This window comes from Alosa alosa, chromosome 2, assembly GCF_017589495.1.
Source record: "Alosa alosa isolate M-15738 ecotype Scorff River chromosome 2, AALO_Geno_1.1, whole genome shotgun sequence".
Lineage (NCBI taxonomy): Eukaryota > Metazoa > Chordata > Actinopteri > Clupeiformes > Clupeidae > Alosa > Alosa alosa.
In genome coordinates, this window is record NC_063190.1 from 1610905 (window position 1) to 1627693 (window position 16789).

The 16789-nt window shown below is 40.3% G+C and overlaps 1 protein-coding gene across 4 annotated transcripts in view; it reads right to left on the bottom strand.

Annotated features, from left to right (window-relative positions):
* Positions 1–3227: 3227 nt before the first annotated feature.
* Positions 3228–16789, bottom strand: part of tmed8 (transmembrane p24 trafficking protein 8) — a 32202-nt gene continuing 18640 nt past the window's right edge. For 2 of the 4 annotated variants that reach the window (XM_048230688.1, XM_048230696.1), the window contains one exon: positions 7009–8334. In XM_048230688.1, the coding sequence (XP_048086645.1) occupies positions 8117–8334 (218 nt within the window). In that variant the 3' untranslated portion in view covers positions 7009–8116. Of the gene's footprint in view, positions 4918–7008; positions 8335–16206; positions 16762–16789 lie in introns of those variants that run through there. The other 2 variants (XM_048230704.1, XM_048230712.1) reach the window with 2 other exon arrangements.

Consider the following 16789-nt stretch of genomic DNA (forward strand, 5'->3'; position numbering starts at 1 on the left):
ACCAGGGTTGGCCACCGAAACCCGGTTCTAATATGGCAACGGCGCCGACGCAAATGGTAGTAACGACATCAAATAACAACATGGATTTTGGTGCTTCATTTCGATGCCACTTAAATCTGTTTTTTTTTTTTTTTTTTTGAGGCATCACTACACGTCATGCGCCATCTATAACGTCTTGCTCTGATAGCACCACATCAAGATACAGTTAGCTAACATAAACACTAGATGTATAAGCTTAAAGCAGAAGGGTGCACCACATAGGCTAGTGGACAGTGAATCTAGCAGTAACTACACACAAGCAAAAGGCTATGAAACAACATCAACAATATACTTTACACAATAACCTTGTTAAGGCTAACTGGGATCTATTTGAAATGTTATCAGCAAAGTTGTAATGTGAACTTTGTTTCACAGTGTGTTCCGAACAACATAATGACTACCTCAATCTTTCATGTGCATGAGGCCCATATACCATCACAATGAATATTGTGTGAAACCAACAACAAAAGCCGTTGAGGTCTGTATGGAAGACGCAGACTCCACTCTACAACAGCAGTTCCAGCACACTGACTGGAATGTGTTTGCTGCTGACCACCATGGACTCCCATATAAACATTCACACATACAGTTATGTGCAGAATTATAGCAGTGTGTTTGGAAAAAATTGAATAAAGCTCAAAATCCTTCGAATAACTGTTAATTCCATAATAAAATGCATTGGGAACACTGCAATTGAACACATTCAATTTCAAATCAAAACATGACCAAAATTGATCAAGTTTGTGTTATACCTTTACAGAAAGTGAAGAAAAGGGAATGTTAGGCTGTTCAAAAAAATAGCAGTGTTTGCATTTTTCTTTACAAACTTAAAATTTACTGTATAAACTGAAAAATGTCTCAAGATTTTCCTTTACTTGAATCACTGCAAAGTTTCATGGAGTCGACCAACTACTGGCACCTGTGAACAGGTATTCCAGCCCAGGACGATTGAATTACATTCCACAATTCCTCTGCATTTCTGGGTTTTGCCTCAGAAACAGCATTTTTGATATCACCCCACACGTTTTCTATAGGATTGAGGTCTGGGGATCGGGCTGGCCACTAACGTCAATCTTGTTAGTCTGGAACCAATACTTTGCTCTCTTACTAGTGTGTTGTCTTGTTGAAACACACATTTCAAAGGCATTTCCTCTTCAGCATAAGACAACATGACCTCTTCAAATATTTTGATGTATTGAAACTGATCCATGATCTCTGGTGTGCGATAAATAGGTCCAACACCACAGTATGAGAAACATCCCCATAACATGAATTGTGCACCACCATGCTTTACTGTCTTCAGTGTACTGTGGCTTGAATTCAGTGCATGGGGGCCGCAGACAGGGTTGTGCACAATTCGAATTACAATTCTGCTTCCTGTTTGCTATCTCAATTGAAATGCAAGTGAAATTCAAGAATTGAATTGGAATTTAAGAGCCAGTTTCAATTCAATTCTGGAATTTGGCACAAGCCTGGCCGCAGACAGTTTGTCCAATGACCCACATGCACTGAATTTAAGCCACAGTACACTGAAGACAGTAAAGCATGATGGCATCAGCAACTCACTCTGCAACTGGATTATAGACTTCCTTACTAACAGACCCCATACTGTTACATTAGGAAGTCTCTCCTCCACCATCACCCTGAACACTGGTGTGCCACAGGGCTGTGTGTTGAGCCCTCTGCTCTACTCCCTCTTCACCCACGACTGCGCCCGTTTATGCCTCCAATGCCACAATCAAGTTTGCAGATGACACCACAGTGGTGGGTCTGATCAGAGATGAGGTTCAGCACCTAGCTATGTGGTGCAAAAACAATAACCTGGCACTCAATACCCAGAAGACCAAGGAGATCATTGTGGATTTCAGGAGAGCCCAGAGCAGGGCACACATCCCCCTCCATATCAGCGGTGCTGAGGTGGAACGTGTGTCTAGCTTTAAGTTCCTTGGGGTACACATCACTGAAAATATTTCTTGGTCTCTCAACTCCTACGAACCCTGAAGAAAGCACACCTATGTCCTAGGATTCTAACAGACTTCTACCGTTGTATACTATACAGTATAGGCTATTTAATACTCCAGATTCCTAAAATCCCAGTGGTGGACGTGCACGGTCACATCTGGCCCTATGACAGCGACAAGAAAATTTTGTGGCCCTCTATCATCAAAGTTGCCCATACCTGACCTAAACAATAGGCTTACAATATGATACTGTATTTTGGTTGACAATCTATTTGAACGGTAGGCCTGCGTTTAAAGCAGATGCTGTTATTCTGTTCGTTGGTTTTGTAAATGGTAAGCATATAAAGCAGGTTTTCTGCTTTCTAAATAGAAACAAACTAATATGTGCAATGTTGTGTACTGGTGAACAATGACTATTAAAAATACTTTAAAAAGGCAAAGAAGCAGTGTTGGGTAACACATTAGGCCACTCAGTAATAAATAACTGCAATAGCCTACATTACTTTCCCATTCAGAAACTGGTAGGCTTAGTGTAAGTGATTACAATTTCCCAAAAAGGTAGCATGCAGCAACATGATGTTCTTGAACAGTCAACTAGTTTATTGTATAACCTAGTTCAGTTTATATAGTTACCCACTGTTGATTGAGCATCAATAAATAATTACAGATATTGAAAACAGATTTATGGTTGACCGGAAGATGTCGACTTGTTGATCAGTTTAGCAAACCAATTGTGTTTTTTGACCTGTAATTTACCAGATCATTGTCATGTGAAGCCTAAAGTTTAGACCAAGGAGAACAGCAAAAGTTAAAGCTCTGCTAATTGGAGTACAATAATGTCAATGAGCCAGACATGAGAAGTCAGTGATCAATGCATAAGTGCATTTTGTGTATCTCACGTGAATAAATTAACTGTTTTTCAAACTGGTGAAATCTTTAATAGTCATTTATGCAGGCTAGTGTACCCTAAATTAGACTGATAGAATAATTAATAGCATTTATCCTGACTATGATGCAGGATGAATCACAACAATGTTTACAATGGTAGACATTGTTTCAATATTAATCCAGGGTGCCATGACGGGGATCAACATCTGAGGTTGACATATGATTTAATGAAGTCACAGTAACGTTAATGTTAGCAGAACGATTGAACATGCAGATATCTGCTATGACAATAAGTGAACAAAGTTTGTACGTTTGTGAAGTGTAGAAAGAAAGAACTTGTTTAATATTTCTGAAATACTTTATTACAACTGCACAATATATAGGCTTAGGTCCATTGATTCTACAAAACTAATGCTTCACAGAAGTCTAAGAATATGCCCGCTTTGCAATGAGAGATATCAAACTATTGAAAACAAGGAACATTGGATAACAGACAAGCACATGAAAATGTAAACAAAAGCAGGCATTAAAATAAGACAAAGACAATACATGACAGACAATACGCAGACACAGGGCCACCAAGAGGTCCATTTCAGGTATACAGTCTTGACATTTATGTGGCCAAACGGCCATTCTCCCTCTCTCTCTTATTATTATTTGTATATATTTATTATTAATAGAATTTCACTCAGAATGTATTTATATTACAAAATGACCTATGTTGTGTTATTCATGTTGTTATGGTTATCATATGTATTCAACCATAATGGGGGAAAACACACTGGATGATGCTAACTACCATTACAACCTTGATATACATTATTTGTGTACATTATTATGTTGTGTGGTCCATTTTTCTTTCCCCCAAAATAATTGTAAGGGTAAGGGCCTTATCCTGTTTATATCATGGATTGCAAACACTGCGGAGTGAAACTTGCTAGAAACTTTCTTTGCAAGCCAATCTATGTTGCAATGTGACAACTGGTGACAGAGTGACTAACTGTGATTTATATTAATTAGCATGAAAAAGAAAAACATGGCATATTGATATTAAATGTCCACAATATATACATCCATATACAGTGGCTTGCAGTAACCCACTACACATTTCCAATTCTTTGTTTTCAATGTGAACTTTAGTGCTGTAGTACACTTCGAAAGTTACATTAACTAAAATAAAAAGTATTTATTTACCCAGAATTACTACAATGATTTTGTCCACACAGCATTTCTGGTCGACATATATTTGTATTGCAAGGTATAATGCATAGATTATAGAGATGGAAGGAATCTAACAAGTTGATGTTTTAGTCCAAGTGCACGTTCATACCAAATTTGAAGAATGTGCTTCAAGGCATTCTGAGATATTGCATTAACGAGAAAGGGACAGCGGGGGAAATAAGTACTGATCGTGTCAACCTTTTTTTCCAGTAAGTATACCTCTAGTGAGGCCATTCCCATTTTCACCCGACATTAGTATTAACTCAGGTAATCCACACATATAAACAAAATCCACACATTAAAGTCCATAAGTGGAGTTATGTGCAATAGAGTGGAATGACACAGGGAAAAAAAGTATTGAGCCCGCTACGAAAGAGTACACCAGCTGGAATCTGTAAGTAGTCAGAGTAATTATCCCTTCTATCTGTGCTACGTACGTATTGATGGGCTATAAAAAGGTTTTTCATTACCAAGGTGTCACACAAGAAACATTTCATGATGGGTAAAAGCAAAGAGCTCTTCCAAGACCTTCGAAACCTTATTGTTGCAAAACATCAATGGAATTGGTTACAGATGCATTTCATAACTCCAGTAAGCGGCATTGGGGCCATTTTCTGCAAGTAGAAGGAACATCACTGCATCATCAACCGGCCATGCACAGGATCTCCTCGCAAGATTTCTGACCAGGGAGTTAGAAGAGTAGCCCAAGAGCCAAGGACCACTCAAAGAAAGCTCCAGAAAGGCTTGGAGGCAGCAGGTACAACTGTAATGCACTCCACCACCATGGCTCCTATGCACGACTCCATTACTGAAGAAAAACATGTTAGAGCTTAAAGTTTGCTACAAAACATTTGGCCAAGCCTATGTAACTGACAGAATGTAGTGTGGTCAGGCGAGAGCAAAATTTTACTTTTTGGATGTCATACACACATCCAAAATCTTGCCATCCACCAGAATGATGAGGATGAGACACGGCTAGACCTTCCAGCAGGACAATGATCCAAAGCATACAGCAAAGGAAACTCTCTTAAATCCAATTGAACAGTTCAGGAATTAACAAAAGATCAGGATTCACAAGAGGGATCCCTGGAATCTTCAAGATTTAAAGACTATCTGTTTAGAATGGGCCAAAATCACACCTGAATACTGTGACTGATTAGTTTCATCATACAGAAAATGTCTTGAAGCTGTCATTACAAACAAAGGCGTTTCCACAAAATATTTAAGAAATTTCAGTAGGCGAGTTCAATACTTTTTTCCTGTCATTCATCTTTATTACACATAACTCTTCTTATGGACTTTAATGCTTGGATTTTTTATATGTGTGGATTACCTGAGTTAATACTGGTGAAAATGTCATGCAAATGGGCTCACTGTAAGTACACTTACTGAAATTTCAATACTTATTTCCCCTGCTGTAGATGTGGTCACAGTGACTTTTAAGGAGTTTTTGCTGAGAAGAGGCTGAGAAATACTTATTAAATTGGTTTTGAAGACTACATCATCAGTCATGCTGGTACGCCAATAAAGTTACAAAAACAAATGCATATTTAGGCTACTGACTGTTGGCTTTTAGTTGATTGACTTTACTGGCTAGCTGGTTATCTAGCTAGTTGGTATATGGCTACAACAAGTGGTGTAACAAAGGCATTGTTATGGAAACCTGTTGCAGCAAGTTGTTTGTTCAAAGAACGTTGCATCTTTGATGTGAAATGACCTGTCGCTAAGCGCCACCCTTTGAACGCAGATGAGCCAATGACAGTACAGCCTCAACTGACTCGGACATTAGCTCGAACTTTGTAGGAAACAAACAACAGGGAGGAGGCATACAATTACAAATGAATGGTTATTTATGGAGTTTATTTCCCAAAAAAAACCCAACAGATAATCATGGTCAAACGCTGTGTATGGGGAACGTGTAATACCGATAGCCGTTACCCAGAGAGGCTAGAAAACAGGGGTATATTTCATCAACAGTAACCTATAAGACGTCTCTTGCGTTTGCAACAACGTAATGTAGGCTACTAAGCCAACAATGTGGGCACAGTAACCAGGTTCCCTGTCAAATCCCAAGCTGAAAATGCTCTTTAGCCAACTACTATATTCTTACTACATCAAATGTTAACATAGTCTAACATAATCAGTCTTAATCTTCTACTAGCTAATCCTTTATTGACCAAAACGTCCTCAAAACCTGCTTTGGTATACTGTCAGCTGCCATTTTCCATCATGTATTTCTAATCAAGTCTGGTTTGTTTGTCCGAGTTTAACACGGTAACAATGGGGGGCGGGGCTTAGCGACAGGTCAATTGGGCTTTAGAGTCCAAGTTAACATTCATTCTAAATTTGAAGCGTGTGCCTCAAGGCATTTTTGAGATATTCCTATTTCGCCTAAACTTGACAAACTGACAATAAACAGCATTGGCAGTCAGGAAACAATGTATGTGGGCCTACCTTTGCAGTAAATAATTTTTGATTTGGTCGCTGATCGGGCAGGTAATCTGCCGACCAATGGAAACGTTAGTGAACTATGGTGTTCAAGACTAGTAGCCCATCTCCCTGAAAGGAGATCTAGGTGCGGATAGCCAGGCTAGGCTTGGACTGGGCCACTCTATAATATGTTACTTATTTTAAGCAACCTCTGTGCTGCTTTGCCATTGTGCCATGGATAATGGTCCTACAATCCTACAATTCCTCGAATGTCCACTGTGAGTTGGCTACAAAAGTGATTTCCATACACCACCTTGTTAAAATGTCCAACTTAACAGCAGAAATGAAATTCAATATGCTTACAGTCTGGTACAAAGGGGAAAAAATGGTTTGTATCTGATTTTCTTGCTTATTACAACTGTGAATACATTGGCATTATACCTTAAGCGGAACATGGAATAAATGGACGGAGAGTTAGGTACAAGTTTAATACAAAATAAAATGTAAACAAAAGTGACAGACAGAATGCACTGTTTACGGCTCTGGTGTGTAAATGCTTCTTCCTTTTACCTTTTTCTGTTTTCCTATTATTTCTTTTCCACAAAATCAAATCAATCAAAAAAATTCATTTCTGCCAATACAGGATGACCTGTCTTACGACTTGAACACACTGCCGGTGCTGCGTCTGCAGAATGGCTCCGTTGCATGTAGATTTTCATTTCTGTGTGAGAGCAGCCGCACTGCCTCCATCATACAGCAACCCATCTATAGGAACGCCTATTGTTTGTGAAGTGCATGGGGGGGTCGCTCACACCCTTTCTGTGCCCTTTCCGTAAGTTGGCATCTATGCAGACCTTACTCAAGGGAATTACCATCAATTCATAGTATTGTAACATGAAGCGGAGTTACCCAAAGGAAGCTTGAAAACACGTCAGTAAACCACTGCCATAAAACGGGAAAAACACCATATTTTTGGTGCTGTCAATTTAACGATAGGTCACAGGTGCTGTCCCACTGCTGTTTTGATCCCTTACATAGCATTTTGAACCCTTACAGCCACTCAAATTCAATCACTTATAAATGGATGTCAGTTAAGTCTTTCAGGGTTCAGGGCTTAGACTTTAAAGGGGGCATCAAGATTTGGCCAATGTGTCATCTGCCTGAATCTTTTTCTTTTAAGTATATTTTTTAGTCTTTTTTGCCTTTACTTGGACAATGAAGAGAGACAGGAAGCAAATAGAGAGAGAGATGGGGTGGGATTGGAAAATGACTCGAACCTGGGTCCCCATGGGCATGCGGACCCAAACGTGGCATGGACACTGTCTGAATCTTGAACTCTAAAACATTGGGGTTTGAATACTTACGCAACTAGTATATGTTGGTTTTCATTTAAAATATTAAACATTAGCAGAGAAATCATGCATTTTGCCTTCAAAATGTACTGAAATATAAGTGTTTTCCTAAAACAATGAGAAAAACTGTGAAATCATGTGTAAATGTCATTGTGGAAATGGTAATTATATTTAGGGGGATTGCATACTTTTTGTAAGCCACTGTACCATCTTGTGCTTTTACCTTTAGTTACTATAGTACACTCTGTAGTACAAAGTCTTGTTTCTCCAAAGTGAATAGGAGTTGTCAAACTTAAGAAGATAGGTGCCCTCCCCAGGAAATTCATGGCTGCCACCTTGGACTGCATGGTGACTGTCCTGTCGATACATTGGCAGAATCTCTCCCAAGTTTGTGTTGACAGTCACTTTGCATCCTTTTTCAACATCAGCAACGTTCGCTAGTTCTGGGGAATGAGACAAAAATGTGTAATGATTACTTAAGTAAATAAGAAACAAAAAGAAACAAAACTACATTGTACGTGAATGTCTTTTCCTCTTGGACACAACTATTACAAACTTTGGTCTGTCAAAAAATGTGAAGATGTTATTTTCAAGGCCACTGAAATAAAATAAAATGGTCCATTTTAGCAGATATCTAGCACCCCTTCATGGTTTTCTGGCATCCGCATGTACAGTATACTTCATTTCCTAGCAGCCAATGACTACGGTACTCACACAGGCTGCAGCTTCTACCTGAATCTTTAACTTGAGATGTTTAGTGAACCTATTTACTGGAGTGATAGACCCATGGAGCCCATACACACTGGGTCGTACATGTTTGACCCAGAATCGGAGGAATTAGAATGAGATATTACTCAAAGATTGGAATTCAATGTGTCAAGTATTGATATTTTATATGTTTTCTCTACTGTCGTAATTGTAGCATTACAGGCAAGACACAAGTTAGCATAACCATAACCCAGTTTAGATACTCACTAACAGTTTAAGTCTCACGAAGTACCAAACCATATAATCCATAAGGAAATCTGTAAGAAATCTACAAATTATTATGCTGTCCAACCATCAAGGCCACTCCTAAATGAGGTTGTAATGATTTGAGTGCTGCTTTGTAATTTCAGTGTTATTTGCTCAGCCGGCCAAAGTGACGCAAGCTTTACTCTCTCTCAGTGGCAGTTTAGTTTGATACTGCACTGCTGTAGGCTATCAGTTTAGTTTGTTTCAGTCTCAGCCACTGAGCGAGGCATAAGAAAAAGGGAGAGTTTTGTCTATGGAGTGGGAATATGTGTGTGCTCTTATACTTTCACTACATATGTGCAATGCCACCTCAAAATATGGATTTATATGCAAGTTCTCAAAGACACACAGTATAATTTTTAAAATAAAATGTCCACCACACAAGAAATTGTGTTTGTTTGTTTGCCTACTTTAATGCGAAGTTAGCTAGCATAGCTAGCTAGGTGGGTGGGTATCCCATTTACTACCTATGGGTTAATAGCACACTAAGCTAACCGTAAGCACTCTATTGTCTATTGTTCACAGGCAGTAACTTAGCTAGTTGGCAGACATTGGAAAAATGGCTAATGATTGATGATTGTTGTTCCCAGACTTGTTGAAGGAGTATTTTTCATGTTTTTCAATAATCAGAATTGTGAGTTTTAATACTTAGTAAGTCTAAAGGTTTGCTATTGCTAAACCTAGCAAGTAGCAACAGTAAGGAAGGTGGGACTTAGCTGAGCTCAGATGTGCTGGTGTATGTACATTACGGTGGAGTACCAAAAGTGCAATCTCGGAGTTTGACGTTAGTATGTGACTTCATTGAGATTGGCCCATTTACGGTAAGGGGTTCTATAACCCCTTTAACACTGTGCTGAAAACAAATCATAGCACATAGCCCTTACTCATTTTACTAAGTACTGTGGTACTTAAAAAAATAAAACAAATACTCAAAATATTTACTGCACGTTGGACTATGCCTTAATACCATCGTCTAGCAGATTAGTGGATGTCGTGAGAAAGTGAACATACGATAGTCTATTAGAAAGGCAAACAAAAGTTCAAGTTGCTTTTGACATAGCTTACACGAGGAGCCCCTGTGCCTCTCTGCCGACAGCGTGAAGAGGACACTTGCTGCTATCAACACCCGTAAGGCAGCAGGCCCAGACAACATCCCAGGTCGTGCGCTGAAGGACTGCGCTGAGGAGCTTAAGGATGTCTTCACAGACATCTTTAACACTTCCCTGAAGCAAGCCATCGTCCCATCATGTTTCAAAGCTGCCACCATCATACCTGTGCCGAAGAAAACTGCTCCATCCTGCTTCAATGACTACCGCCCCGTGGCACTGACACCCATCATCATGAAGTGCTTTGAGCGGCTTGTCATGTCACACATCAAATCCATTCTCCCCCCCACCCTGGAGCCCTTCCAGTTTGCATACCGAGCCAAACGGTCCACAGAGGATGCAATCTGCTCTGCCCACCCAGCCCTCACCCACCTGGAAAAAAGAGACTCATATGTGAGATTGCTGTTTATAGACTTCAGTTCTGCATTCAACACCATAATACCACAACAACTCATCTGCAAACTTGCCAAACTGGAACTCAGTACCTACCTCTGCAACTGGCTACTGGACTTCCTCTGTCAGAGGCCTCAAGTAGATGCGTGTTGGCAACAATATCTCAAGCAGCATCACACTGAGCACGGGGGGCCCCTCAAGGCTGTGTGCTCAGTCCGCTACTCTTCACCCTGCTGGCGCGTGACTGCACTGCAACCTACAGCAACAACCACATAGTGAAATTTGCTGGCGACACAACTCTGGTGGGTCTCATCACCAAGGGCTGACGAGACTCAATACAGGTTGGAGGTCGACCTTCTGACCACGTGGTGAAGGGACAACCACCTCCTGCTGAGCGTCCAGCAAGACCAAGGAGATTGTTGTTGACTTCCGGAGGTCAAACCCAACACCTGCCACTGACCATCGGCGGTGCTGTGGTGGAGAGTGAGCAGCACCAAATTCCTGGGGTGCACATCAGTGAAGACCTCTCCTGGACCACCAACACTGCATCACTGGCGAAGAAAGCTCAGCGCCGCCTGTACTTCCTCGCGGAAACTCAGGCGAGCAAGTGCTCCACCAGCCATCATGACCACATTCTACCGAGGCACCATTGAGAGCATCCTCTCCAGCTGTATCGCGCTGTGTGGGGTGAGGAAGCTGCACTGAATACAACAGGAAAGCCCTGCAGCGCATAGTGAACACAGCTGGAAGGATTATTGGTGCTTCACTCCCCTCCCTGAAGGACATTTACACCTCTCACCTCACCCGCAAGGCGACCACAATTGTGAGTGATGCAAGTCACCCCGCTCACAATTTGTTTGATCAACTGCCCTCTGGGAAGAGGTACAGAAGCCTGCGCTCCCGCACCACCAGACTCACCAACAGCTTCATACACCAGGCTGTTAGGATGCTGAACTCTCTCCCCCCTCTCCCCTCTCCCCCCTCAGCTACATAACGTCCTGGACTTTGGACCCACAATGGATGCCTTGCACTACTCCACTTGCACTACTCCACTTGTACACTTGCACACTTTGCAACTTGTTGTTGTTGTCCTGTTGTCCTGAAAACACTTCTGAACACACTTCTGCTGCTCTTACATAACTTGCACCACTATGCCACTTGCATACTTAGGTCAAACAGAACCATTATATTGACTGTCTACTGTATGCAAAATTGCACAATTTCAACTCAAATTTTGCTGCTCTTATTTTCTTCATTGTATGTGCCTTCTTATTTTTACTTTTTATATTGTTTACTTGAATGTTATGTTTGTCTGTGGACCTAATTGGTAAAATATGTCTTGTCTCCACCGTGGGATAGTAGGAAACGTAATTTCGATCTCTTTGTATGTCTTGACATGTGAAGAAATTGACAATAAAGCAGACTTTGACTTTGACAATGAAGAAAACTGATGCTCTGAATACTGAATCAGCTGTCTCTGAAAGTTTCTATAATTGATGCATTTAACCAGAATTTGGATTTTAGTTTTTCACCGCAAAATAGACGTGCGCTGTTTTCATATAGTGGAGTGTTTGCGTGATAGCCTACTCCCACTTTTCTGCTCACCGGTTACATTTTTTTTTAACAGCCATTCCATTATTGATAAGTTGCTTACATTTCTATATTAACCTGTTCTATTAAAAAAAAAGAAAATAACTATTTGTGTATGCTGTAAAGTGGTTAAAAGAAATGAAATCGGAATCAGCTAAAATCGGTATCGGCAGGTCAAACTATGAAAAATCGGAATCGGCCCCAAAAATTTCAATCGGTGCATCTCTACCCATTATCAGTCAATAGTGAAAGTAATTAACTGTGTATAACTGTTTTGTTGTTGACACCACGGTTAAGTTAGTTTCACTTTGCCAATGAATTCAAATAATAGACAAGTGCAGATGCATGTAGGCTATATTCTGCTAGGTTTTAGTGAAGCATTGTTTAGTGGAATACCTGTTCATCCGGCCTCGAGTCCAAGCAGGTTTCTTTAAATGTGCCGCTGACTATCAAAATACCGATGCGCTGTTTGAAGTTGCGTTGCTTGCTGTTAAAGGGAATGCCAGATGTCATTCTCATTGGTTTAAATGATGTTACGCCCAAAACACACCCATGACTGATTAAGAAACATAGGAACGCCTTGTTGCGCCATCTGCCCGACGTTTGATAATAAAACCACTTCCAATGTGGACAACCCACTAAATTTAATTAAACTATTAGCTAGTGACCATGTGTTTTAGATCGCTAAAATAGGGTCCTTTGTCTCTGTATGGGTTTACAGTGAGAACTCATTGTTTTCAGTTGTAATTTGGTTCGTAGCCCCCTGCTGCCCTGCAAAAGCAAAAGACCTTAACTCGCGAGTGTGAAACTGAGAAAAATTACTTTAAAGTTTCTTTGTTGTCCAGCTAAATGTATTATAGGTAGAACACTGGATAAGTCTATAAATAAAAAATTATTGGGCTCAAACTGGGCCTTTGACCCTTATTGGGAAGTTACTGTACTCTGCCTTTGTATTATCTGCCAACAAATAAAGTGCTATGCCAAGGCTCTTCACTTTGAGTACATTAGCTAACAAGCAGAGTACCTTAACTAAACTTCAGTGCACAGCTAAACAAAGGCAGACTACCTTAACAGACTCAACTTCAGCGCCCTAAAACAAAAGGAGAGAACCTTAACTCTTTCTGAGTTACTCCATTAATACTTTCTGCCTTGGTTTCTCTTAGGCTTTTGTGAGTTACTGTTAAAATAGCTAATAGATAAATATTTTTTTTCGAAAAAACAACCAAATTGACTCAAGATATTTCTCCACATGATAAAGGAGGTCTTGAATATCCCTGCGCGGCAGTGCTGTCCTGCTGTGCTTTCTCACCCCCACTCTTCCTTAGGTGCATGAAGTTCAAGTTTAAAATGTATTTCTTAAAAGGAAAATGACATACATATTCATGTTTAGTATAATTTGAATGGTCTCAGTGCAAGAAGTACAAGTTATGTAACATGCTATATAACAGTAATATGAAGGCATATATGAATTTCTGAAACATTCATTCAGAAAAACAGAGCCCTCTGTTTTTTTCTGAATTAACAGGTTCATTGTCTGTTTTTTTTCCGGAATTAACAGATAATTAATTAAATTACACAATGAAACAATGATTTTTTTAAATGCGCTTCCATAGTATTACACAGGATTCCCACTCTAAGTCAAATGTAAAATTCCATGACTTTTCCCTGACAAACCACCCCCCTGAATTTCTACGACTTACTGTTTATTGAATGGTACAATACCGACCAATGATTTCCAAGCAGCCATGTAGCGTTCAAGAATCTTTTACCTTTTAAGAGCAGGGGATGAATAAATGGGCACTGAATAAACAAAGATGGGCTACTCAATCAAGCAGTAAAGCCAATAACCAGATATACACTAGTTATGCTCGGAAATACTTGGTACGTACATTTTAAACTGCTACAACAAAATTCCCTGATATTCCATGACTCTGCCCTGAAAATTATGGAATTCCCTGACTTCCCATGTCTGGAATAGACTTCCCAAAATTCCATGATATTCCAGAAATTCCATGACCTGTGGGAACACTGATTACAATTCATCAGCCTACATTATTGGATTGATTGACTGATTTATTGTGTTACTGACACTGATTGATTGTAGTCTATGGTTGTTCTAGCCTAGGAATCTAGAAGCGGCAGCAAATGTAACTTTCAGCCATGTTAGTCAAGCAACTCTCCATTGGCTTGAGAGCTAGAAAAAAACACACTCAAGTCAGGCCAATCACATTGTGTAGAGTTGGTGGGTGGGCTTAACATAATGACGGGAGAGTTGCGACGGCTCCACGTGAATTCACTGCTACTTGAAAACAAAGAAGATGGATGCTGCTGCTGGTGAACAGCGGTCTTTGAATCGGCTTTGGCCGCGACTCGAGTTAAGTTTTTTTTTTTGGCAAAAAATTGATCTACCATCTAGCTCCGCTATTGGGAAAAAGTATGGAACTCATGGGTTGTAGCACTATCCTATTGCGTGCAGAGGGAATTTGAATGACAACCGTTTTACCTGCCCCTCGGATTGAGCACTGCCAAAGGTGAGTTCCCAGACCCTACTTCTTAATGTGGGTTCAGGTTATGGCAGGGGTCGGGGACCTTTTTTGCAAATTTATTCTTTTTAATCTCAGAAGAGCCACGTAAAGACAGTTACAAGAAAACCTTTGGATATTTAACTTAGTGACTTTTATTTAACAAGTTTTTTTCAAATAGATTTTCTTCTAGTTTTAATAGTAATGTGCAAGTAACTTGAAATGTAAATGGGAATGACATAAGTAGGCCTTTCTAGGCTTCCCATGTAGGCTGAACAACACCCCCTATTTTCCCGGTGTCCTTTGGTATGTAAAGTATGTTATACATACCTTTGGTATGTAAAGTACATACCAAAGGTATGTATAACACAACACTCAATTATCGTTGACATGTCATTGGCGAAATTGAACATTAGGCTTACCAGAGATTAATGCGACTTCTGCAGCATAGTCTTGCTGATGTAGTCTGGCTCATATTCAGTGAGGTGAAGTTTCATGCAAGCATTGAGGCTTTCATCATTTAAACGTGAGTGCAGGTTTGTCTTTATATTTTTCATGTGAGAAAGATTTCTCACATGCATAAGTGGAACCGAACATGGTTAACACAGCTATACTAACTCGTTGCAGTGCGCAATATGTAACGGGCAGTTCATTTAGACTTTTCAGAATCAGTTCGTCTTCAGATGAAAGCTCTTATTTCAGCCCACTTGTGATCGCTCGCAAGCTGTGCTCGCTTACATTTCCTTTTTGACATTTTCCTTATGTAGCCTACAGCGAGTGCACACATCAACATCAGCGAGCTCACACAACAGCCTCTCACCTTAAAATGGTGTCTTTCCGGTTTTACGTCATTGATAATGATCTTTACTTCAGGTCATGGGGAGCACCATTCACAGTGAATGACGATGGTGCGGTCAAAAGCAAGATGTAGATGCGTCTTTACCTTCACGATTGTGAATATTTTATTTGGATTGTGCAGGCCAAGTCGCGCATGTCCATTGAGCGAGAGAGGGAGGGAGAGCGAGCGAGAGTGGGGCAAGAGAGGGGGGTTACTTCTACACTGTTTGGTAAAGTTGCACACATAGTCTACATCAGGGATGGGCAACTGACGGGCCGCATGTGGCCCTCCCCCTCACTTATTACGGCCCGGGGATCAATTTTGAAATGTTATTAAAATGTTCGCTTCACCATGGTTTTAACCACATCTGAACCGGATCCTTATTGTAATGATAGGTTCCACCGATAGGGGCGCTTCCTCTATAAAAACTCCAGTGGAGTCGAGAGCTTTCTTCACTACAGTAAGAAAGGAAGAGATACAGAGAGCGGTTTATAAAGAAAACTCAGAATTGTACATTTCAGACACGGTGGGAAACAGCAGAATTCAAAGTCAACTCATGTGTTTAGTAGGCTATGCTTAGAAACGAAATCAGCCATGAAAGATTTCAACTAAAAGTAGGCTATCGGAGCTGCTAGAGCCGCTGTTGTAGCCGACCACCAAGTAAAGCAGGGTTCCCACGGGTCAAGGAATATCATCAGCATTAAAGTCTATTCCTGACATGAAACGTCAGGGAATTCTATCTTTGGGGGGCAAAGTCATGGAATATCAGGGAATTTTGTTATAGGAGTTTAACATTGACTTGCCAAAATACATTACATACAAGTAATACAAATATATTTACACGCAGCATTGGTGTTTAGCTCTACCTGTTTTTTCAATGATCATTTTTTAATATCCCGATTGGTCATGGAAATTCAGGATTTTTGCCAGGGAAAAGTCACATAATTTTACAACCCTGGTAAAAATACACTAACAAAAGAGCCCTTTTACAAGAGTCGTTATTACCCATTACAGTGGAAAAAAGGTTTATTGTGAATGTGTAATATGTTTTTTTTTTATTTCAAGTTCATTGGTGAATAGAAGCAATATTAAAAATACACGTTTGAATATAGAAAATATTAAATTAATGCATGTTGGTTTAATAAACCGTACAGACATACTATATATTCAATAGCCTACTCCTGATTCCTGATATCCCAGTGGTGGACGTGCACGGTCAAATCTGGCCCGCTGACAGCGACAAGAAAATTTTGTGGCCCTCTCCATCATCAACGTTGCCCATCCCTGGTCTACATAGTCTTTATAACTCTTCTGGAAGCACAACATGGGGTGCAAATCCAATGTGTCTGTTTGTGGCAACTGAATACCACCCTGTAGACCAGTGCTTCCCAAAGACTGGGTCGCGACCTGCGGGTGGGTTGCAGGAGATTTTATT